General features: G+C 38.7%; 2 protein-coding genes across 7 annotated transcripts in view; both read right to left on the bottom strand.

Annotated features, from left to right (window-relative positions):
* Positions 1 to 5,856: 5,856 nt before the first annotated feature.
* On the bottom strand, positions 5,857 to 19,844 carry slc17a6b (solute carrier family 17 member 6b). Its single transcript, XM_028571006.1, has 12 exons — positions 19,771 to 19,844; positions 18,064 to 18,319; positions 17,001 to 17,119; positions 15,122 to 15,236; positions 13,541 to 13,628; positions 13,335 to 13,421; positions 12,742 to 12,884; positions 12,392 to 12,541; positions 10,799 to 10,931; positions 10,352 to 10,462; positions 9,033 to 9,160; positions 5,857 to 7,788 (listed from the first exon to the last, which is right to left on the bottom strand). Exons 1-12 carry the CDS (start codon positions 19,842 to 19,844, stop codon positions 7,447 to 7,449), a joined length of 1,746 nt encoding a protein of 581 aa, XP_028426807.1. The 3' UTR covers positions 5,857 to 7,446.
* A 2,708-nt stretch (positions 19,845 to 22,552) lies between these two features.
* Positions 22,553 to 26,496, bottom strand: part of ano5b (anoctamin 5b) — a 30,440-nt gene continuing 26,496 nt past the window's right edge. For all 6 annotated transcript variants that reach the window (XM_028563575.1, XM_028563617.1, XM_028563514.1 and 3 more), the window contains 4 exons: positions 26,280 to 26,485; positions 25,868 to 26,055; positions 24,869 to 24,974; positions 22,553 to 24,771 (listed from right to left, as the gene is read on the bottom strand). In XM_028563575.1, the coding sequence (XP_028419376.1) occupies positions 24,547 to 24,771; positions 24,869 to 24,974; positions 25,868 to 26,055; positions 26,280 to 26,485 (725 nt within the window). In that variant the 3' untranslated portion in view covers positions 22,553 to 24,546. The remainder of the gene's footprint in view (positions 24,772 to 24,868; positions 24,975 to 25,867; positions 26,056 to 26,279; positions 26,486 to 26,496) is intronic.

The raw sequence follows: 26,496 nt of genomic DNA on the forward strand, positions 1-26,496 counted from the left end.
ACGTTAATTGAGAGAAAAATGCCTCCCTCCCCTTCTTGCCCATGTTCCTATGGTTCGTATCTTTTATTATTATTTTATTCAGCATCAACTTGTGCTGCAAAACTCTGCTCTTTGGATTTTGTCTCCATCCCAAATCCTATTAAATATGCTTACAAAGCACAACAGGGAGACATTTTAGCTGCAAAGATAAAATAAAGCAACAAGTAATTTTTCTTAAAATAGAAACCTAAATAAAAACAAAAATGTTTTTTTAAAGCAAGCAATTAGTAATCCTGACATACACTCAAATTACTATTCATAAAACATATCTCAGAGCTTCTGTGAAAAAAACTGAATAATGAGTGTACTATGAAAGTTATAAGCCTAATTACTAGATTTCTTCCTTGCACCGCTCTAATATACGAAATGTATGTTTGCTCTGAATAATGGAGGAATTTGTGATCAAACGAGCAGAAACCTTTTTATTTTAGGACAACTGTGTGCATCCTCTTGAGAGAAAGCTATTCTTTTTATTTCTTCTTCTGTATATTCTGTCTTGGAATTGCTTATTTTAAAACTGGTCCAGCATTGGACGACAAAGACAAAGAAGTAAGAAAGATTATTATGATGTCTTCATTTGAACTGAATCTGCAGACCTCTCAGCTCCATGCACATAATCTTGCATTATTCTGATGCAAGTGTCACGTGTGTGTATGTGTGTGTGTGTGAGAGAGAGAGAGAGTGTGATCTTGAACAGGGCCTGATGAAGGAGAGTTTCTGACTTAGTAATATTAGAATGCCTAGCCCTAGAGGCTCCCCCTTGACAAGCCTATGACGCACTTCCTGACAAGGTGGTAGGAGGCTGCATATGAGGAGAGGAGAAAGAGGTGGTCGGGACCAGCTAAATATATACCAGCTGTTGTGATAGTGCTAAAGGCTGGCATGTGCAACCAATCATGCTTCCTGACTCGTGCAGGAGGAGGATCCTGCTGCTGTTTCCCGAGCCAACCGGCACAGATTCTTGTAGAGGTGCAACATATAGAACAGGATCATTTAAGGACTTGAATACAATGATGCCATGCTGTATTCTGCACATCTATGTACAGCTCAGTGAATACGCCCATGGCTGTGTTACGCAGTGATCGTTCGTTGAGCACCATGGACAGCTCACGTGTGGCTGTATGTGACTGCAGAAAGCAGGAGAGGCTGCATAAAGTACCACATTTCCTTTACCCAAAACAAAGACATTTCTCTTCATGCAGTTATTTTTAATGAAGCAACTCTGAAAAATGCTAATGGGTGACACAGAAAATGTTAATAATTCATGAGGTATGGAAAAAAGACAGCAGTAAGTGCTTTGTTTGTGATACTTGGAGGATAAGAATTCCCATCATTAATTCAGTCATAACTAAAGTGATCCTCATGTGTCGTGCTTTAACTTCAGTCGATATCTAAAGACACATACTTTCTCATCATCCCGTGACTCGCTGAGAGGTGCTGAAGGCACATTGTGCAAATCAGGAGTTTATTTATGATCAGCATAGGCTCTCAGGGGCCCGAGCACAACATGAGCACAGCCCCCGAGTCATTAAAGAGTGATTTTGGCATTCACTTCCACTCCTCTCACACACACACCCTCCGCTCCCTTGAGACTGTAGCAGCACCTGCCCCCCACCCACATTTGAGCAGCCATTTAAGACGCTGAACATATGCGCACGCATTCTCTCAATTTAGCATCCATGCTGTCAGACGCACACACCCCAATGCTATATTTATATATATGATGCAAATGTCAACGTTAAAACCAAAGGGAACATTTAAAGAGCTGCCGGGTGACGTGGTTCTGCACAAAGACTGGCATCATACGCAGACACCGAGTCTGATGTTACCTTGATTTATTTTCTTTTACCTTTTCTGTGGGGAGAGGCAGTGGCAGGTTTTTTGTAAAAAGCGGATTGATTGTCACATAGGGTTATGGGTCACCTCCCTCACTTGCACCGGGACAAGATGACGGTTCTGGCTGGTTGACTGTGAGAAAATACCATTTAGGGGTGGCTGGTGACACGTTTATTGAGCCTGTCAAATTAACAAAAGCAATGAGCTGAACCGGGACAAGAGTCACAATAACACACACACACACACACACACACACACACACACACACACACACAGGGATAGAGATGTTTTTAATATCACCAGAAGTTGTTTGTCAATCAAACACTGATCTTTGTTTCACCTTGGGCTTTTCAGAGCTTCTGCTGAGTTGTTTGACGTCAGTGATGTTAGGAGAGAGAATGTGGTCGGAATTTTACTTCACTAATACGGATCGACACAGTGCAGGAATCCATACAAGATGACTTTATAGATAGACTTCTCTAGGTAAACTACATAGGAAAGAGATGAGCAGATTCACAGATAAGCTGCAGTACATCGACGCTGAAGGTGATAATTTAGCAGAGTTGGACTACCGTAATGCTACCATTAATCATTATGTTTTGGTCTGCTTTAGTTAATATTTATGAATAAATATCTATAGCAGTTGAGTTATTTAATGATCCTCTTCAGACATATTTTAAGACTTAAAAAATACTTGTACTTGAGACGAGTTGTGATGTTACAAAATCATTTTGTACGTACACGTCTCTGTACATAAAGTATTTTTAGTTTTGTTTGTTTGTTTACAAAAAGTGACTATTACCATGGAATGCAAAGTATTTGATTATAAACTGTCAGTTTGATCAATAGAATGTTTTTCCATTGTATACTTGTTGAAGTTATTATCTCTGTATGATATTGTATGTTAAAGTGCTCATATTATGCTTTTTGGCTTTTTCCCTTTCCTTTATTGTGTTATATCTTTTTATATCTTTTTTTGTGCATGTTATAGGTTTACAAATTGAAAAAGCCCAAAGTGCACCCCAACAGAAAACACTGTTCACCAACTGCTCCAAAAAGCTCTATTGTAGTCCAGCCTTTACTTCCGTGACGAACGTGCATCACTTTGTAACACGTGTTATAATGCTCGCCTAGCTGCTAGCATGGCACTCCCTCATGCTCTGCTTCTGACTGGGTAGTAGTCCTTACCTAGCTACTGCGCATGTGTGACTCCCAACAAAGATGGAACAGAAGTGAGATGCTCAATGCTCAGAGAGCTCAACACATGAAAATGAAACCATTTAAACATATTCTGATAGAACCTCTAACCTCTACAATTATGAAAATGAAAATGACCATAATATGAGAACTTTACCGGGTTTTTTTTTTTCTTTTTTACATTTTCACTAAAAATAGTCACTAATTAGGTAAATACAGAGTCATACGGATAATATTGGAAATAATGATTCAAGAAAGCCCAATCTAAGTTCTGGACATTGGAAAACCTCACTCTTGGGATGTGCAACTCCTGCCCGCAGGAAATGTCCAGCTTGAAATGTATAAAGTGGGGATTATATGATTATTTAATTGTTATATGACTATTATTATTTGATTTATTCATCTTTTAACTGTTTCATGGTCATGATATATGTAAAATATTTTATTTCTCAGGTTTTACATATTGGTCTTGTCCATAAAAAGAAATGTATGCTAAAAATGCATGCCTTTCACATCAGTGGAGGATCTCAGTGAGACATTTACCTGACAGAAACAAAGATCATTTATCTCTACTCAGGCTCATACTGCTGTGTTTTGTTGTACAGTATCTCCTCTGATGATCATCTGTGAGAACTGTGTGGAGAAGCTTTGTTGGTGGAGGTGGGGATCGGCTCCTGAATCAAACTAACACCTCCAAATAGCTCAATAAGTGCTCCTCGATAGATCCAGCCAAACACTGGGGACCAACCCTATTGATTTCACCGTCGGGGGAAGGAGGGCAGCCATTAACTGTGCACATCCTGTGGCCTTGGTGGAGCAGCGAACACTAGTTATACAGCCTTTTCTACGTGATCAATTTTCATAGTTTAAAAATGTAAACTTTTTATTCTTCTTCTTCTGGGGAAGTCGGTGTAGACTAATTCATATTTGGCCAGGTATTGCAATATCTGCTGTAAACACAGATGATATAATCAGCATCCATACATTTGTTGAACTTTTTTTTTCAAATGTTATCACTAGATTTCCCCTTTTTTAAATAAAAAATTGGCAGAATGTCACTCGATGTCTCACAGTGTTATTTTCTCCATCAGAAATACACTTTCTTTATTGTGAGTGTATGCTAGCATGTTAAAGTAGTGAAGTCATTCAATTTTCCACACATTTATTCATAATGTCACTTCAATCTGTGACTGTAGCGTTTTCAGGCCACCAATCATGAAAAGAGTCAATATTAAACTTGCATTCATCAGGAGGACAGAAACACTTCAAATGAATGATAATGTTTCTCCATAACTACTGGATGTGTACAGTAAATAAGCAACTGCTTGCTAACAAGGTCACCATATCAACTTATAAAGTGATGATCGTATTCACAAATTGTTCCCACTGCCCGAGCCTGTTCAAAACAATCTGTTATTGCATGTTTAACTTGTGTTATCAGCAACATGTGAATACAGCACCGAGTGGATTGTGCAGCAATGGAAGTTGATAAGAAATTTATAAAGTTGAAAAACACAATGCTTGCCTTCTATATGTTATGTTCTTCAGCACTGTCTTTGTCACAAATAGTCGGGACTCAGGACACACAGATTTCTTTGCTTTTTTATCAAAAAAGGATATAGAGTATTTCATTTTGACACCACCAAACCTCTCAATTTACACAGCAACAGAAGCCATAGAATCACACTTTAACTTCAGAGGCACAACAACAGGAAACTTTTAACTACTTCAGGTTGCACATTTGTCATTTTTGAAAATGTAGAATTGCCTGTTTAGATTTTATTCTTAATGTCAATGATTATTGTAACAATGAAATCAGTTTTTAACAGGGTGAGGGGGGAGGTACATGTGGTTAAGTAGGGAAATGGGGTTCCAGCCACTGAATAAAGAACATTAATCAAAATAAAAAAGTGAAGAGAAAGAGAGAGAGAAAGAGAGAGAGAGAGAGAGAGAGAGAGAGAGAGAGAGAGAGAGAGAGAAAGACAGGGGAGGGGGGGACAACAGCACACAGTCCATGTGGACCAACAATAACAGTAACATGAAGAAGAAGAGCGTCCGCTTCTCAAACGGAGCTCTTTTTATCATTCTCTTCGGGTGAGCAGCCCCGTCACAAACTCCTTGCACTTCCTTGTTGTCAAAGACGTTTGTGTTGGACTCTACTACTATATTTGTCATACATATATTTCTATGTTTTTTTTCTTTACAAGTGTTTATTTTCTACATTTGTTATCACAAAAAAACACGACTCTTAAACAAATGCATAAAAACAATTACATAATGACTGTTCATGACGTTTTGACCAGAACTGTTACTATGGATTTATTGCTTTGTACACTGAGTAATGTTTTGGTGCCACCTGCACACTTTGGGGTCCTAACGCTGGAACCTCGCTGCTGATGGTCTGTACTCCCTTAAAAAATATTTGACTTTCGGCTAAAACTCAGCTCTGCTTTTCACCTTTGGTTGATTGTGCAAAGAAATTGAAGCATCAGTAACAGTTTCTGAGACAAAGACAAATAAGTTTGAAAAAAAGAAGAAAAAAAGGACACACTACAAATTTCACTTTGTTCCATGCATAAATACACATCCACACACATCTATATTGTGAAGTGCTGATTTAAGGTCTCCACAGACATGTGACAAATTAAACAAAATTGATCCCCTTCAGACCTTGTCGGTGTTAAGTGCAGAATGAGGAAAAAACAGATTCTGGAGGTGTTTTGCTTGTTCTTTCTATTCAGGAGCCTAACACACATTTCATTGCCAGACTCTCATAAAGTTAGGCCATTACATTATACATCAAATCATAAACTGTCTCATCTTACTTCCATCTTACTTGTGATGGAAATGGACAAATGGCAGTTTGTCCAAATTGCACAATTGCCCATCCTGCTTTTCAATAATTGCGAATAGAAATATCCTGTTTTGGTGAACTTTATGCAAAGTATAGATTTATGTAAACATTCAAATAATTGTTGTGGAATGTTTACTTCAACTTCTATGTCTTTTGACATTTTAAACTCTTCTCCCTTAAAGGCCCTGAAAACACATTTTCTCAATCAGCATCTCACTTTTAACAATGTGATCTTACATTAACACTTACATTTCTGCTGAAGTTAGAACAGTTTTAATTATTTCATATGACAGATTTCTTTTTTTTTCCTGTAATTGTTGCTTATTCATAAATAGTTGATGTTTTTGAGAAATACTTAGTTTTCAGGGGCTTTAACATTAAGAATTACTATCTCATCCATTTGATCATGTAAATATCCTTCACGTTATTTTAAATATTTTTTCTCCTCTTCTCATTTAACATTATTAGATTTGCTGCTCTAATATGGTAAGACTCTCATACTGATTTTGGCTAATCTGTACGTTCCCAAAGTCTTTGCATTGCACAAACCCTTCATAAGGTCGTATGACCGTGCATCTCTTGGTCTAAATTGAATCTATAAACTCTTATACATCTTTACTTTCTAGTTATCTCTGTCATATATGTTTTATTTAAGATGAATCATTTAACAATGCATTGGTACAGCTACAGTAGACTTTTGACAGTAATGGTGAGTATAATGATGAGAATGGCTTTACTCCTGCACTACACTGCTGAGATGTGACGGGTTGAAATTGCTAAAATCAAACGCTCAGCTGCAGAGGTACAAAATGGATCACATATAGCAAACATTGGACGGCATTTGTTTTACCTTATGCAAGTGTAACCAAACGTCCGTCACAAGTCATTACATGACATTCATATCTCTACACCAGGTCACTTACATGTTAAGGACTTTTACACACACACACACACACACACACACACACACACACACACACACACATCATATTGTGCATTAAAAGGACACACTACTCTGAGTGCATTCAGGAGCGATACAGTTCAATCTATTTCAACATAGTGTCTAGTTTCTGTTTACAACAATGTGCAGTGACATATCTAAGCACTGTAATGGCTGGCTTGTAGGACCTTGTATTGTAACAGTTAATTTCATAAATAAGGGGTTGGTTCTGATGGACAGCTTCTATGGAACCCTACAGGCTTCAGTGTGGTCAGAAAGCCTTGGCTGATGGGATAAAAATATTCACATTTAGACACAACTGCACTCCAAATAACAATATGCATAATAATACATGTACAGGCTGCCAATTTGATATGTGTTACACCTCTATTAATCGAATATCTTTGATTTCTTGACACATTTTAAAAATGTTTAGTTGATACTTTTTTAGAATTTGTGCAAACAATACAACACTAGATTGTAGGTTTTCTTGTTTCTCATTTGTTGATATTTTTATGACTAAACTGATGCACACTCAGGAAAATAAGTCTACTCATGTGTCAGCGAATGGGTATTTGGTCTAGGAGTATCCCTCATCCTTCTTGTATCCATAGCCTCCTGTCTGTGCTTCCTCCTGGACGTACTCCTCCGTTTTCTCCCAACCTGAAGCCCAGCCTCCATTCACCTGTGTGGTTGCACCGTAGGACTTAGCCGGACCTCCAAATGCACCGTAACTTTGAGTGATATCGCCCGTCTCTTCTGCCAGCTCGTCCTCGTCTATGAAGCCACACTTCTCCTCGCTGGTCAGTTCTGGGTCGGCCCACGGCTGTTTTTCTCCCGATGCAAAGATTCCATAGAAGATTACTCCTCCATAATGCACCATGGCGGCAATCAGGAACACATACTGCCACTCCTCTCGAGTCTGAAGAGAGAAGGAAAAGAAAGTTGTTGTATTTTAAACCCTTAAAAGAAACGTCTGGACATTTTTTATATGTATCTTATTGTGAAGAAATCCGATGAAAATAACTAAAACGAACAATGGATAGATGTTACTAACAAGTCTGTGCCGTGAAGCCAAAAACTATTAAAAACACATTGGGTGACATACCACCAACCATAGCACCAAAATGCTGTATATCATCCTGCTGCTGCAAGTTGTCACTAGCTCCCCAATTGTGTATTCATTTGCAGTTAAAAATAGTCCCCAAGAAATGCACGATTTACTTCTGTTTGAGGAATGTTTGCTAACAACTACAGCCTTTAGCCTTTTTAAATAAATGAAACTATATATGTGTGACGCTGTGCAGCCTTGTAATTTTGTGTGTTTTGTGTGTTTGGGAGGCAGGACTCTAAGTTAAGTATAAGTCCTATTACTTAGTCATTATATCTGAAACTGAATTTTATGTGCTTTGTATTATTCATTATAATATAATACATTATTATCGTAATGTGTTATTAGTACACCATGTCCCGCAAATATGACTCATAGTTACGTTTGTAGAGACAACGCCCTCTAGTGGCCATAGTAATTATGATGAGAGCCAATCAGAATGTGATGTGACAAAGTATGAGAGTGCAGGACACAGGACTTTCACCCGGAAAGTCGTTACCCATTGAAAATGAAAGTAAACAGCACTTTTTTGTTTCTTTATGTTCAGTGTCATGTGCATAACTGGGTAACTGGAAATGAAGTAACGTCTGATTTTAACCCCAACCCAAAATGTTTTTTTAGACTTAACTACCGGTAAGTAGTTTTGGTGCCTAAACATAACCAAACTGAGACCGTTTCACAACATTTACAACGTGTTTAAAACCGCAACTGTTCTCTGGTTCCGATAAGAGGACAGAAAACGCTCCTGTGGGTCGTATTAGAGGGAAAGAATAAACTACCTATATCGTCGTATGGTTTGGAGGACTTGTTGGATGCTTCATATGAAGTGATATAGTTATTGAAAAATACATGAATAAACACCTATGTCTGCTTACAGCTACATTTTAGTGTAAACCATGTCTTAAACGTCCTATACTGCTCATAATAAGGGGCCTTAATAATAGGGTAAGTGTTGTTAATTTATCTAGCTCTTTAAGATCTAAAAGACTTGCACACATGAAATAAGAGGATCTTTATCACTGCCATGGCTGGTGCCTAAATGTAGAACCCCTTACCTTGTTCTTTGTCATAGTACCAACAATTATTGGGCACACCATTCCAGACAGGGTACCCACACCATTAGAGATGCCCATTAGGATACTGGCGTAGCGTGGAGCGATGTCCAGGTGATTGACATTAAAGCCTGAAGCAAAAAAAACACATTTTTGCACAAAATTAAAATAGTGTTGATTTTACCTTTTTGAATTATGACAAGGTCAGACAACCACATTTAAATTGACAAATTGAGGCAACAGTGACACTATTAAGTAATAAAAGCAACAGAAGCAAGACACAGTTGTAGTTAAAAGTAGCACAAATGGTGACCATCTTGTTGCAGAAATTGGCAGCAACTCGCCACACATCCTCCTCCTCCCCCACCCGGACTGGCTGAATGAGTAAGTGTCCTCGCGATCTGCCTCACACTGCCTGTCTGGCAAATCCCCCGAGACAGCTAGCACTGAATTATTAAACACTCCAGGAGAAAGCTCAAGAACAACAGGCAAGAAACTGATTTTGTACACAGTCACAGACCTGAGCATTAAAGGTGAAAATATCTGTTGAATGAATGGCTAAAGATAGCTGAGAGGTTCCTTTTGTCAGACAGTTAAAATGTATTACAAACAATATCTGAAATCGGATGTCTTAAGAAAGTCTACACAGATTAACCTTATTGCTGTTGTCATTTGGGTGTGTTTGAGAACATTCAATACTGCATGCATCTGAAACATCAAATTATCAAATAACAGGGATGTTAACAAAATGTCAAATACATTAAAGTTAAAGTGGCACAAATTTACTGCAAGCTTAGATTGGAAGTACAGGCTGCTATCAACTACTAGATTAAAAAAATAGTTTGACATTTTGGAAAATATGCTTGTTCTCTTTCTTGCCACAAGTTAGATGAGAAGATCTGCACAACTCTGACATGTATACAAGGTATCAATCTTTTCATCTAACGCTCGGCAAAAAAGCAAATAACTATTTGTTTATATACACTTTTGAATTTCCTTGTTTACTTTCTTTTACAAAGTACTGGCTTTTTTCTTCAACATTATGCCAGGAAACAGCACAGTAACTCCAACAGTTGTTGGTGTGAAAGGTATTCTACATATTCACATATTTATCCCCTTCAAATGTGGCTTATTAGCCTTTCCTTAGACACCCCCATCAATTGGCCCTTCTATTGTGAAAACTATACTTTCCACTAGCCACACTACATTAGACCCAGTACGACCTCATCATTATCACATTATTTAACTACAGTATGTCATATCCTAAATTGTACATACGTGACATTCTGATTGAGCAGAATGTGTGTTTTACTTTTACTGACCTGATATAGCAAATCCACTGAAGCCCACTGCCAGCACCAGGAAGGAAATGGCCACCCCTTTGCTGTGGGAATATCCTACCACCAGCAGCAATGTGGCCTCCATGCCAAATCCTAACAGAGACAGACAGCAGGTCACACACACACACAGAAACACACAAAGCCCACAGGCTGTTGGTCATCGCGGTGCCAATTGAATTAAGCATGATACATGGCTTGCACTCAATTACGTAAGTGACAGATATGAAATCAATGCACAGTCACAATCAGCAGGTCAACTAAGTATTGAGCAGATAGATTTTACAAAAATATAAACACAACCATGTCTCTGGCAGTGAAGAGCAACTAAAAAAGAAGCAGTATGAATCTAACACCATGAAAGTAACACCCTGTAGCTGTGCAGAGAGAGGTGTGGAAAATAATATTTCATCCTCAATTCAGACTTATCACCTCCACAGTTCATGATTTTCCTGACAGTGGTAGTCGACATGATGTTTCTGCTGCGTAGGTAGTCAGCCAGCTGGCCCCCGATGGGCACAATGATGGTCATCACCAAATGTGGCAGGGCAGACAGCATACCGACCTGCAACCACATGCAGAAAGTTAAATCAGCTGCAGTATGATAGGACAGTACAATAAATTAATAAATCATCATTTAGTGTCATCACTGACAAGGACAGTGTCTTCCAACTTTTTTTCTTTTTTGCATCTATAAAATACCGAAGATTTTATTGTGGGATTGTTGCCATGGGTGCTACTTTTTTGTTCCATTTTCAGAATTTTTGAGGGCACTATAGTGGATACATTTCACACTATGAATTTGGACACAAATAAAATGGGTAAAAGCAGTGCACTACATGGTGAATAGAATAAGATTAGCTGATATTCTGAGTGTTACTAACTTAATAATAATAAACAATGTTTTCCCCAACTTTAACTTTGATTGTTTCTTATTTAATCATGCATATTTCATGTTATAAATACTTAAAGGGGTACTTTGCCAATTTTAAACCAGCTCTGTGTCATCTTTGTGTGGGCAGTGTGTTTAGATGAAGGGCATTTGGCTTCCCCCTGCACCGCCAGTGCACGTTTTGTATTATGGGGCAGATCTCCACACACCTCCTCTGCTCCGTTCCTTGGGGAGCTCCATGCACTTGCGGCAGAGAGGAAAAGCAGACACCATTCACACACTGCCCACACTGCCATGACACAGAGCTGGATTTAAATCAGCAAAACATCTCTTTAAGATATGAAACCAAGTTTTTAGGGGCTTTAAGAGATTGTGTACAATATTAATCAAAAATGTTGCCATTTCATGCATTGTATAATAGTTAGTATAGAGCTAAGTTACACCTGAGGTTATAGGTTACATTGATTTTATGTTTTTATTCCATATGAATCACTTATTCTATGGCTACATATTTTCTTTTTCTATTAGAGGAAACTCATGCCATTTCACCTTAAAATCAGTGTCAAATAATTTGTGATAGCAGTGACTTAACAATCGTTTGTTTCCTTTGGAACCAATGCTGCCTTCTTATGTAATGTATCAGTCCAATAGAAACACCCTCAGGCCAGCAGTTGCACTGACATCGATTTTGAGGAAAAATCATTTCAAAAGCAAAGTATCACAATGATCAGCTCTATAACGGCTGCCACTAGTGTTGTGTTTTTCAACATAGCATTTGAATATAATGTATTGATCATTCAATTCATGATACACCACGGGAAGTGGTTGCCTAAAGGTTAAAGAAGCGAACTTGTGACTGGGAGCTCGTCGGTTCAATCCCCAGACCGACAGGATAAAAATCTGAGTGGGGAAAGTGAAAGAGCAGCACTTGTCCCTCCCTCATTACCACCTTGAGCAAGTCCCTTAACCCCAATCGCTCCAGTGTAGCTGCTCAGTGGTACTGGGCAGCTTCCAGGTAAGAATGTGTGAATGTCGTTGCAAAATGAGAATTTTTTCTCAATCGACTTATCTGGATAAATAAAATAAAATAAAAATGATTGTCAGTTGTCCGCTGACTTGTATTGTAAGCTCACCTTGCTTATCTCAAAGCCAAAGACTTCCTCAAAGTATGCAGGCTGGCTAATCAGTAGTAGGTAAAACGTCCAGCTCCTGCAGAAGTTGGCCACGATGATTGCATAGACAGGCATAGAAGTAAAAAACTTCCTCCAAGGGGTCTTGAATTTCTGGAATAGATCATCACAAAGGACTGCATTTTACACATACATTTGGTCACGTCTCTCTGAAAAAAGGTGATAGAAATGGCTGTTAAAACTGGAGCTTGGTTATGTGTTGGTTATTCTAGTACACAACACAAAATATTGAAAAACAAAGAGTGTTGGGAGGAGTGAGTTATATTTATTGTCTTTCTTAAGTCTGATGTTACCTCGGAAGGACCCGATAGCTTGGCACTCTCTCCAATGCTCTCCTCAATGTAGCAGCGTTCCTCATCAGTGATGGTAGGATGTACAGCGGGGCTCTCATAAGACACAAGGATCCAGAACATGTACCAAAACATGCCAAAGCATCCTGCATATTACAGACAGATAACATGTCACAACTTTAGAGCATTTCACCTCAGCAGTAATACACACAGAGAGTGTTTGGCAGTCTGATCTTTCCAAAATGCCTGAGAGAATTAAACCCAGACAGGAAAGCTAACTGTATCCAGTCCAGAGAGAAACATGGGGGGTTATTTATTGACACACCAAAACATTTGGAGGGGGGTGGGATGGGGGGGAGGGGGGGTGGATCAATACACAGTCTGCCTGGATAAATCCATTTGACTTTCACTGGGCTCTGTGTCAAACTATTAAAGTTTCAACCAAGCTTAAAAACACTTTAGCCACTATTTTTTCCAATTATATTTCATTTTTATTTTACCACAGCATTTTCTTCATCTCATATTCCCTTGTGCAAAGACACACACATACACACACACACACACATATACAGACATGCATCATCAATCAATCTTACCATAGATATAGAACACAGAGGACCAGCCTGAGTACTGGACCAGGATCCCAGCCAGAGGCATCGCTATCACAGCACCAGCATAAGAGCCTGACAGACAGCGAAACGAGGGAGTAAAAGCTTGGAGACTTCTTGACCAATATAGTAATATGCAACACATCATTGCTGAACCGAATGTATAAATACCACTAGGAGAATTAAGTATATACCACAGAATGAGAGGGTGGCCAGACGACTCCTTTCCAGCGGAGGAGCCCACTTACTCCAGATGCCATGACAGGCCGGGTAGGTCACTCCCTAAACACACCACACAGCAACAGTCTGTGTTAATTCATGGTGAAGAAACCTGCAAAAAATATTAGCAGCAGACTGGAACTCTATGTTATTTAGCCTATTATTTTAAGTGCTCCTGACACACACAGTTTGTTTGGGAAATGTATGTATTTACAGAGTGGTCAATGCTCCATGTCGGAAAACGTTTTGCCACTTGGTTAAAATAAATATACGGTTTGTACAATGAACAAATTATAGGCATTAGTTTGCACCCATTTTTTGATGGATCCAACATTCCAGTAAATAATAGCCTTAAAATCCTTATTTTAATAGAAACAAAACAATTTTACACATCCATTTCAAACCTTATAAAGGCATAAACATACAAGTTGTATAATTGGATTACTTGAGTTTAGGCTGTACAAACAATCTGAGGGAATATCCTCTTAGATTTGAACATGAGCCAACAGATGTCTGATATAATAACCAACAAACATTAACATTTTCACCCTTGTAATTAACATGAACAAATTGCTGCGGTGCCATGAGCAAAGAGGACCTGATGAGCTGTGCATGGAGAAAAGCAGCGCTGCAGCCATTAAATGTTCATCAGCCACTAATGTGAACATACCACTCTGACGTAAAGAACAATCTGCAAAGACTTTCTTGGGAGAGCAGAGCAGTGCGTTATAATATTAACTCTAACTCTAACCATAACTTGTCATGACAAAAACCGAATCACACTTACTAAAAGAAGCGTCATGTCATAAACGTTCATGACTTGTTCAGAATGTTTATGACACATCCATGACAGTGTCATGTCACTCTTATGTAGCTACCTTCAAGTAAAGTGTTACCGAATTATCTACCATCATGACTAAGCATTTGATACCATTTGTCCAAAAGCATTGAAATAAAAATAGAAAACCCTCAGCCAGACATTGCCCTGTCCTAACAAAGATCCCCTCTTTATACAAATGATGCCCACCAACAACTTCATCTTTACATTGTCTGCCATATTTGCATATTAAGAACTGTAGCATCAGCTTTCTGTATTTTGCATAACAGACACATCTTACCAACATCAACTACACAGCAGGCAGATATCTGTGTGTCATGTTTCACTACGAAGCCAGAGGATTGCCTATCAGCATATTCCTTTGCATCTATCTGTAGTAAACCTTTGCTGTTGTGTTTCCAGGATACAAAGTGTGGCAGCCAAATAGGACTCTGGACTATCCCACAAACACTCAGCTGTAGTGCACTGGATCAATACAACCCATCTAAAATTTCCGCTGTTAAATACCCTGTGCGCGGTACAGTCTTTTCTTTTGCTTTCTCGAGTAACATTTGCAGGAAGCCCCTTTGTATTGTGTATTATTGCAAACCCTCAGCTTTTGATAGCCATAATAAAAGTAACACACATCAGTGAGAATAGTGCAGATTTTTGTAAATACATTAAATCAATCCAAGATTTGTATTGAAGGGAAGAAATAAAGATGTTAACATTCTCTTACCTCCACCAGCCCCTGTAATATCCTGACAAAGATGACACACCCAAAGTGGACTCGGGCAGCCGAGGGAATCAACATGTTGAGAATCGAGGTTAGCACAATGGCCGCACCAAATACCCTGAAAATGATAAGATATATTTTAAATATCACATTTTATATATAATATAATGTTATTAACATGTTTTAGCTTTGTGCCATGGTGACAAAGAGCAGATCACTGAAATATTAGAACACTTAGATGAATAATAGGCTACCATTCTTTTTAAGGAAAATATTTAAAGGTAGTGTTGAGGTTTTTTAATTAGCCTACATTTTACTTTTCTAAAGTGAACCATGAAAGATTATCGATTTATATTCTACGTGAAAGGCCATTGAAAGTCTCTTTGTTTTTATCTTCTTTTGGTAGAGTATAACCATTTAAATTATCACATATCAAAGCTGTTCGTACATTGTGTCCTCGGTTCTGATTGGCACGCGCTCCTCTGACGTCATAAAAATATTTTTTTTAAGCAGCAACGCCCCACTAACAGCCACATACTAATACGCATGTGTCGCCTAGCAACCATTTGTACTTCGGTAGGCCTACTCTTTCATGGAAAGGTGTTTTTCGTGAAGAATGACATGTAGGTCTATGCTTATTTTAATTTGTCAATGAAATAGACCTAGACGCAAACAGATAATATATGGATCACAATTTTTTTACATTTGTGTACTTTGCTAATTAGCAATAATGAAAAAAGGAGACTGTCTGTCACTGCGGTTAAAACGCCTACAGCACTACTCATTCACAGTTTAGACAGTAGCCTAGGCTGTAAGGAATCATTAGGAAATAACATGAGGTTTCTTCTTTGTTTTCGTCGTTAAAGGTAGAACAAAAAAAAAGGAAGGACATTTTTTTACCAGCAGCTGAGCAGAGATCACGCGCAGGGAGGGCCAGGCCATCCGTAGCCTAAACACCGAGCTGTTTCTCATTTCTGTCACGTTTTCCCGCCCCTTTCAGCCGCACGCGGGGGACAAGCCCTAATCCGGTCGAGACTACTGTTGGGCACGAGACCAATTGATTCGATTACATCCACGTGTCGATCAACCATACGAGGAACAGACAACCAGGGTGCAGGGAAATGAAAATGTAAAAAAAAAAAAGAGCGATAGACCTAAAATCAGGTCTAGGCTATAGCAGGGAGATTTGTTAGACTAGGATTGGCTGCACTTTTTCATAATTAGTCTATGTCAATTGCCTTTAAATTTATAAACGTTATGTGCTAAAGATTAAGGCCTCTAGTGTTGAGCTATAAACGGAATCATTTTCCTTTATGTAGGCTAATGTTACCAATTGGCCTAGCCAATAGCCATTTCTACATTCAATTCCTAAAACGTGCACCTTAATATTATAGCCTATAGGCCTGGTGTTTCTAACACTTATTATGAGGCATTGGCAGTGCCCATGTGGATTAAAGCCTTTGGCGACAAGACAGGGTCTGGTCCCCCCCCCAGGGAGCTCATTAACAGGTGGCAGAAAGCCCTGACACCGGGAGCCCGCTGATCAGCCTCTCCCTGCACCTCTGCATCACTTCAGAGCAGCTGACTGTCTGCTGCCGTTATGTGGATAGTGAAACTCAGCCTACCTGAATTAAATTCATAATTCAGCAAGAACTTCTGGCCTTGGCTATTCATTTTCGTTTCCTAAAGGACTACACATTTAAAAAATTAAAAACAATAGCCTACAGAATGGGAGTGAGAGGAAGGGAGAGTCACGTCAACAGTAATTTCGTTTAATTGGCCAAAAATGGCATAGGCTTAAAAAAAATCAATCATAATCTGCCAAATGAATATCACTTTGTTGTATTTATGGTAACTCACTGGGAGTGCCGCGGCCGCCTACCTGTTTGCTGCCAGCCTGGAGCATATGTATCCTCCCGGGATTTGTGTAACGATGTAGCCCCAAAAAAAAGATCCGTGAATAAGTCCCACCGTCTCTGGATCCCAGTTGAACTTGGCTTTCTGGGCGATAACATGCAAATAATTAACATGTTAAATTACCTCTGTTGAACACTTTTAGGTTATTAATCAAGAAACAAACGAAAAACATTTAGGCTTGTTCTCATAATCCGAAAGGACTGGCCTATAGGGCCTGTTTATAAAAAGGCCTGCAACGGTTTATTTCGATCAGATGACATTGATCTGTGCAAAATCATTCATGTGTCCTGCACTGTCAGAGAAACCCCACAGAGAAGCTGTGTGGAATTTAATAGCTATTGGGTGTAGGTACGATTATTTGGTTAATATTTGACCAAAACGCAAAAACACAAATATAGCCTATGTATCCATTTTAAATATTGCCTATGTAGGCTGTTGTGAATTCACTCAATGAGACATATTTTAAACAGTAGGCCTAGTGTGTCTTTGAACTTATTTGCCTTTTATGCAAATAGACGCTGTCAAGGAAATGTGTAGGTCTATTTTCGAATAACGTTAAGAGTAGGCCTATATGCTTATAAGCTATATAGGCTATATAGGCTAAGATTTAGGCTTTTCACAGGGGATCCAGAGATGCATTTGATCATTTTAAAATTGCATCGTATTACCCAAAGAGAATGCTATAAAAGCTAGCTGACATTATGATACAGGACCATGTCTATGGCGCATTAACAATTTGGGCATGTTTTAAAATATGCGTAATAAATTATTTCTTACGCCCAAATATCTACTTACATTTTGAAAAGAAATCACCAGCCATAGTTAGTAGGGACCATTTAAGTGATTTTATGGCTTAATGTGACAGTAGGCCTTACATACTGTAGCCTGTGCTGCGGGCTATCTAATCGTCTGCGGGCTATCTAATCGTCCTCTTTATTTATTTTTCTTGATAAAATAAGAATCAGGTGTCTCGACGCATGCAGTCTACGATGCTTTTACGTCAGAGGTGCTCGCTGCCGTTGCCACACCTCTTTGATGATGATCTTGCCGTTCTGGTGGATGGTGCTGTTGTTGACCATGCCCACTATGGCCACGCCCAGGTTACACCGGATACCGAAGGAGATGCAGAAGCCCAGGCCACTCATGATGGCGATGATGTACCGGCGGGGCAGGCCGAAGCAGTTGCAGTCGCACAACGGGGGTTTCTTCTCCACAGCCTCCCGGGGCCGCCCATCCTCCGTCAGCTCGATCACCTCCCCGGTTTTCTGTTTCCTCTCTATCAGTCTGCAACAGCCAGGTGAGGACAGTGTCTAGCAAGTGTCCCCTGATAAAATATAATGTTGATGCACCATACAAAAATCTAAGATCGCCCCTGTAATGGAAAAATATTTCTAAGGCCCATTTTTATTTCGACTTGTGTGAATATTTCACTATGGATTGGGTGCTTGGGAGTTTGTGCGGTTTGTGTGTCTATCTGAAATTTCTTGTCACGTTAGTCAATAAAATGCAGGAGGTAATTCTTTCAGAATCACCATAATAAAGCAGCTGTACTGGTGGAGAGGCCTCCATACTGTATTTTCTTCTGTCACATTATAAGGAGCGTCATATCTGCGGGGTTCACGTCAGATGACTCAACAGACATGAACAACGAATTAAAAGCAAACACTTGCTTCTGTATTTGCGCATAAGAACATACTACGAATAGAAAGAAACGAACAAACTTGGCCTGTAGAGCTGAAACCAGGCGAACCTGTCCCTGGCTGTACCGCATTGCAGCAGCCCGCTGACTTTCCACTCATTAGCATTCACTGGACCGAGCAGCACCTCCAGACACACACGTCTGTGGGCATTCCTCAAAGCCCACCTTTTTTTTCTCTCTCCAGGAAAGTCACATTTATATGCCACACGTTGTTTGCCCGGATTCGGATGTAAAAATATAAAAATCGAAACATTTAAATGCGTGTGTCTGCAAACGGACGGACAGGGCTAATTAATAATGACCACAAAAAAGAATCGAAAATAAAATGCGAATTGAAATCAGTCAGTATAACTATGAATCAAAGGCCTCAGAAAAATATAAAAGAACTAAACTTCATTGAAACAAAACTCCTGTGGATCATCAATAACATGTAATTTTACTGTAGCCTATCTACTTCAGACTGTAAGAAATAAATCACAGAAAGGCCCCAAATGCTTAAGAGACAAAAGGGAATAATCTCGCTGGAGATGTAAAAACCAGCAAGATGTCTTACAGAAACCCCATATAAAAAAGAACAAAGTGATGATTTTTAAATGAATATGAGACGCATGCTGCAGGTTTATCATTGTATGTGCGTCACTGGTTTTTAAAGATAATAGGAAATGCTTGGCCTGCACGTCCTGTAGGCTATAACCTCTGCCAATGAGACTCACGTACAGGCATCTAGGGTCATCTAAACCCCCTGTCATCACCACACACACACACACACACACACACACACACACACACACACACACACACACACACACACACACACACTGACACAGGCCTATTTGATTGCATAATTTTCTTCTCACTTCTAGAGGCGTGACTATATCCCTGTAAGTTGTAAAAGATTGTTTGGTGACCTGCAGACCTACACACCACCCTGACTCCTCTCTGGTAAATAAAAAATCAAGCATGCAAATAATTACGCTTCAACGCGAGGAAATTGGCACGCGCCAATCAAGACAGGAAAAAAAAGGCTTTTCCTTACCTGTGCATATGACCCAGGGTCTTCCCCGCAAATTCCTTCACCCCGGCCGCGGCTCTCGTCTTCACTGACTCCATATCCAGTTTCTATTGTGTAGGCCTATATCTCACTATTATTTTACTGCTTAATCGTCATGTTACGGCGCAGGATGGCCGACTGCAGCGGCAACAACGAAAACAACAAACGAAGTTGTGATAATTTTGAGTCCAGGGAGGCGACGATCCAAAAGACGATTCTAATCTTCACAATGAAAGCGCTAAAGCGGAAAAAAATGAGAAATCAAACGACCTGTGCGCCTTCAGCCACCACGAGCTCATCTCCTTACTGGCGTACAGTAGCCGCGCCAAGTGCCATCACGACAGAAAACGAAAAGGAGTGAAAATGATTGCCAGCGTCGCAAATATGTTGTGGATCTGTCCGGAAGAAAAAGAGAGAGAGAGAGATAGAGAAATAAAAAAGCTCAAAGTTAGGAAAGCAGAAGTGGGTGTTTGGAGATGCTTCAATAAATCAAAGAGGGAGTGAGGTTGTATCGTGTCTCCTGTGGTGCGCGCAGGTTCATCTGACGTCGTGTTCAGCACCGAGGTCAGCGACAGCAGCTCTGCGTCCAACATCTGGCCAGCTGCTTAGCACACATGAAGGCCAGAGTCAAAATATAACACGTTAATGCATATATATTAGTTGGGTTATATTAGTAATTTCAACACTGGCGAGAAAAGGACATGTTTACAGTTCAACCCGTTGCTTCATGTCGCAGCATAAATTATGTGAGATATAATAGGCCTGCAACTTTAGATATTTCGATTAGCCTAGGCCTATATATTTTTATTTGGCGTTTTAATGCTTAAAAAGTATTTTTTTAAAAACAAGGACAGTCAACCCCATATATGAAAGCTGCAGCCCTCCCGAGGGCGGTGCTATGGAAACCAAATGAGCAGGAGTGGATTCCCCCAACAACCTCCTCTACTCGATGTAGGAATCCATCAATAATTTAAGGCTATTTTCATCCCCCCGGCAACCACATCTTCCCACAGAAGCATGCACTAAATTTCGGGAGCATTTTTTTGAAAATATATTTTACGAGATTTCAAGGATATGTCATCCGATAACGACCCCACAAATTTTGCCAAATAATAAAAGGCTAGCCTATAAAAAAAAATAATATTAATGACAATTGTTACAATAATAATAAAACAATAATATATATGTAACAACCATAGCAATAATAATCCTATAACTTTAAGATAGATCTAGATGTGATTAGAGGACAAAAGAGAAAGGAGAAAAGTGATCAGTGTCTTTCTTGTCATTGGTTGGTATTGGCCACCATCTGGTGGTCACACCTGACACTGCAGCTTGCTCTCATATTCTTGTACATACAGTGCTGCTCATGAGTTTAAGAACCCATGCTAAAGTTCACTAAAAAGAGGAAGAAAAAAATCATCTTTTGGAAATTGATCTTAATGCCTAAACTAAAAACAAATAGGAAAAATCCAACCTTTAAGGACACCAATTTATTTTTGTGAATGAATAATGTATCGTAAATAAATAAATGTTTTTCCTTAAAATACAGGGGGCATAAGTATAGACACCCCTATGTTAAATTCCCATAGAGGCAGGCAGATTTTTATTTTAATCTAATTAAAATAGCCCCACATCATCACATACCCTTCACCATACCTAGAGATTGGCATGGTTTTATTTGAGTTAGCCTAATAGCTGGTTTGATTTGCATTGAGAGATGATTTTATGGAATCTACCCCATGCCAATCTCTAGGTATGGTGAAGGGTATGTGATGATGTGGGGCTATTTTAATTCCAAAGTCCAAGGGAACTTTATCAGGATGCATAGTATCCTGGATCCATGAAATAACTGGTCTTTAAAAATAAAAATCTGCCTGCCTCTATGGGAATTTAACATAGGGGTGTATATACTTATCCTCCCTGTATTTTAAGGAAGAACATTTATTTATTTACGATACATTATTCATTCACAAAGAAAATTGGTGTCCTTAAAGGTTGGATTTTTCCTAATATTTGTTAATTAAGGCATTAAGATCAATTTCCAAAAGATGATTTTTTTATTCCTCTTTTTAGTCAACTTTAGCATGGGTTCCTGAACTCGTGAGCAGCACTGTATATGTATTTTTGCTAAATCGTGTTTTTTTCTTTATGTCACCATTCACACAGCATTGTGTTTTGCTTATTGTAGTGTCTCTTGAATGTTTAAGCTTCACTGTGCAGAATGACATAAGAGTTTGACACGAGAAGGCTGCTTTCATGTTCATCTGCTGAAGAGAGAGAGCTGTGTGCTCACCTTATCTCAGTTTAACACTTGTAGGTATGAGCAGGACTGTAACATCACCCAGCCAATCATAATAATAATAATAATAATAATAATACATAAGTTTTATATAGCGCTTTACATGGAACTCAAAGACGCTTTAACAACATTCATGGTCCAGTATTCAACTCACAAACAATGAGAAGGGACTTTACAGTGACCACAGTTGTTCAGTAGTTCAACTTTTGAAATAAACAGAACATAGACCATGGATTATGGATTTTTCAATGATGAAATACTTTTTTTTGTGTGGCAAAAACCTTATGAGTCATTCATTAGTATTCAAGCAGGTTTTTCAAGGATTTTTACATCTTGCAACATGTCTAGAGGGGATCTTGAGTGAAACAAGCCTTTTTCTTGACCTTGTGTCTCACAATGGTTTTATTTGATTTTTTAAATCAATATGTTGCTGTACAGGCTTCATGCAAATACAACTCAGAATAAAACTAGTTATTTATGTATTTATTGTGAATATTACCAGCTTTACTGCATTTATGTACAATAGGCTACAATAAAAATAGAACTGACAAACAGCAATTCATGCACATCAAACCAGACAACACAGCTACTTTGCAATGTAGCAGCAGTAGCAACAAATGATATGAAACAGGTTTTGAATTCAGATAGAAAACTTTGTCATTACAACATCATACAAAAACAAGTAAACACAGAGGTTTAAGGCATTTGTTTGTTGGGAAATGCATCGAGTATTTTGCAGGATCAAGCTCTGCACACATCTGACATCTGCAAACTTCATCAACAAGTGATGCTCAACAAACATGAGCAGATGTTTAATCCTGAGATGTGAGTTGGTCAGGCTTTGTTTTTAACTTTCAAATATAATTTGCCGATAGATAAAAATCACAATTGCAACATTTACAGAGTCAATTACAAGATGTTTCCATATAATCACAGAAAAATCTAAAGTGATCCTGTATTTAATAAATGACTAATCTGTACGGAAATATAAACTCAGGTGATTTTTACTTATCTGGTCCCTTGACAAAGTAATACTTTATAGCATACAATGTACTCGAAGAGCTGTGTAAACTAACACTGCTTGATTTATGAGGTGATGAATAGTACAAGGTATAAGGTGTTGCAAGTAAATTGATAAAAGATATCTTTAAAAGAGTAGTATGAAGTAACTCTAAATAGAAAAGCTTCAGGCTACAGAGCAGAAGGCGATCAATAAATTAATTGCACTACAACCCATTTAAATAGATGATGTTTTCTTTATATCTACTACAGCAACACTTAGTAATCAGAAAGAGAGTAGGATTGGGTTACTAAAAGTCAGGAAATAATTTATTTTCACTGAAATCCTCACTCACATGTATCCCAACCAGGGTACAAGTTCTTCTTCTTTCTTGTTCATCTCTGAAATGAAGGTGCTTTTGTTTATGCCTACAGTATGTGGAGACACCAACTATGTGAAATCTGAAAACAGAAATATAAGCCATTTATTATCAACGCAAGGAGTAAAGCCGACACACACGCACAACCTAAACTCATGCACACACAAACTGATTGTATTAAATCAGAAACTGTCAATACATTTTCTTCATTTTTTTCTTGCTTGAAATTCTATAATTGGTCCCGCAGCAAGTTGGAAATACTTTTGGAAGATGAGATGCATGAGCCTGCAGCTGCTGTCTAACCATATTACTAACTCAGTCAGGGTGGAAATGATAACACTTATGATTGTTACAGTATGGCTGCAGTATGATGGAGGTATTTGTTTTTTTAAATGCACAGTTCTTAAGAGCCTTTCCCTTAACACAATACACTCAAATAACCAAACTGACAATCTCATAGCCCAGCTATAGATCAGTGGAAATAAACGTTATGTAGTTAACAATTAAAAAAATATATAATGACAGAAAAGGATATATATCCATAAAATTATATGATTTTTTTTAAACACAAACATTTTAAAAACTGACACATATCTTCTTTTCTAAACAGTCGGAGTCCATCGTGTATTCTCAAGAATCACATGCAGACAAGTTAATTAATAATAACATAACCAACTCTTTAAAGGGTTATTACACCTAATGTCACATGTTTCAAAACACAAACTTTAACTTCACCAGCAAATACAGAGATTATTGTTTTCAGTCATGACAAATGGAGAGTTTGAAGGCGTTACATGGAGAATGATACAAGCTGTCGTTACTATCTTTTTGCTCTTTTTGCTATTATTTTCCAACTATCTTTTTATGGCACGGGAATGTTTCATCCACTTGAGATGCAGATTTTAAGCAAAGTGAAATGTTGCATTTGATATTTTTTTGGATACCTCTACACATCCATTCAGTCCATTCAGCAAGAAAAGATATTAGCGTTTTTATCCCAAAGACGGAAGCCCTTGTATGTGGAAGACACCCAGACATTCCGCTCTTGGCTTGGTTAGTTGGAAGGTGTGAAGCAGGTGGCTACAGGCACTCAGACAACACTTCATGCTTGTCTGTCATCGAGGACATTTCGGACTGTGGCTCTGTGATGAAACTGGCACTCAGCTGGAGTTTGACCCTCTCCACCTCATAGTTGTGCAGGTACTCTTGAATCAGGTAGCGTTCTCGTTTAAACCGAGCCTTCACATCTGACGGGACGTCTGGGATCATCCACGCCACAAAGAACTTCACCATGAAGACCACGTGCTGCGGAGAAATGATTATCACATGTTAAACATATAATCCTTTAATTCTGAACAATTATTCTTTGAGTAAGGAGTTGGGAAAAGCTGCGTTGTCTTACTTCCATGATAATAATGAAGGCCATTTTGGCTGCCAAGATGTGCCAGAACTGCATTGTGTGCTTGTACTGATCCGGGTGGCCTGGAGGGTTACGGTAGTCACGGTATCTGTACAAAACAACATCACACAGTCAGTAATGTTTCATTAATGTAATCATTAAACAAAATGGGCTGGTACCAGTGCACATCAGTAAATGCTATAAGACTCCGAAACTCAGATCGCTCAAACAACAGATTTAAACACTTATTAAACAGTAATTATTCTGGAATTTTAAAGCAAAAAATATTCATTCAGATGATACTTTGCACCTTTCAAGCCAACAATGACTTACATTCTGTCATACAATGACTTAATTTTTATCCACTTTAGGGCAGAACAACAAACTGTAAACACAACACTGACATAATAATATAAAGTTGATATGCCATGTTAACATACATGTTAAATATTTTCTTATTTACATGTCCAGCAAACAGAGCAGCACTCATATCCATTTGGAGTCGTGTTTTTTAAATTTTAGTCAATTATTCATTTAACTTCTAGCTCTCGTTTCTGGTTTCCATCAACTCGTAAGGGAGATATCTGGCTCTTCAGCTGCTGAATGCTCCTCTATGTTCACCAGCTAGTTGCTACCTTAGTCTGTCTGTTTATTTATCATAGTTTAACAGAGCCTTTTCCCTGAAAACAACTGTCCGATGCAGCTAAAAACAATGCTGTGAGACAGATGAGACTGTAGTGTTGCCTGCAACACTACACTCTCGTCTGTCTCACAGCATTGTTTTTCTAAAACATTTAGATAAAAGCTCCGTAGAGCTGAGGGTAACAAAAGAGACTAGTAACAATTTTCTGTGGGCTTGTCACAAGAAGCGACCCCTGTCACATTACACAGTTATTTAAACAGTTGGTTATATTAAATATTGATTACTAGAGGTCTAAAGCTTTTCAAAACTGTTAAATATGGAAATATCAAAAGCACAACAAGCTCTTTAAACTCTAATACCTGCAGGTTTCAGTTGAGTTAATGAGCCAGTTGTCTTTTTCCTCGGGCATGTTGCTCTCAGGTATCGCAGAGATGTTGTATAATGACAGGCTGTTGTTAATGTAGCCACTCATGCTGCCATTTGTACTATTGGCATACAGGAAGACCAAACGGGGGATCATGTCTGAGGTGAACGCCATTATGAAAGCCTGGGACAGAAGTAAGCACAAAAGGCTTTCAATGAAATGTTTGCTTCTGCAGTGAAATTGTTACAAAAAAGGGTTAGTTAAATGAATAGCGTCATGCTAAAAAGCCTGTTACACATTTATCATACAGGAAAATATAGAAATGAGCACAAACAAGGCCAAAATACTTACTGAATGTTACTGATAAACATACTCATACCCTTCTACACATACTGTACAACACTCACATTGGTAACAACAGACACAATGGCCACTGTGTTAAGGATTTCCAGCCACGCTCCAATGTTTCGGGCCTTGGACGCCACCGGTCGTCTGAACTGGGTGGTAAACTTCCAGGCGTCCACCCTGATCTCCAGGATGTTGTTGAACAGAGCCAGGAGCGGAGCCAAGGGGAAAGAGGCCACAAACAAAGTGATGAAACCAAACTGGATCACTGAAAAGACA

Source organism: Perca flavescens, chromosome 1, assembly GCF_004354835.1.
Source record: "Perca flavescens isolate YP-PL-M2 chromosome 1, PFLA_1.0, whole genome shotgun sequence".
Classification (NCBI taxonomy): domain Eukaryota; kingdom Metazoa; phylum Chordata; class Actinopteri; order Perciformes; family Percidae; genus Perca; species Perca flavescens.

Bases quoted from the DNA above. Each gene is read 5' to 3' on its own strand.
- slc17a6b (XM_028571006.1), bottom strand. From the start codon at position 19,844: ATGGAGTCAGTGAAGACGAGAGCCGCGGCCGGGGTGAAGGAATTTGCG. The intron at 12,885-13,334 runs GTAAGATTGATT...TGTAATATGCAG, and splicing joins CTCTGTGTTCTATATCTATG to GATGCTTTGGCATGTTTTGG. The intron at 10,932-12,391 runs GTGAGCTTACAA...ATGTGGTTGCAG, and splicing joins TTGGCTTTGAGATAAGCAAG to GTCGGTATGCTGTCTGCCCT.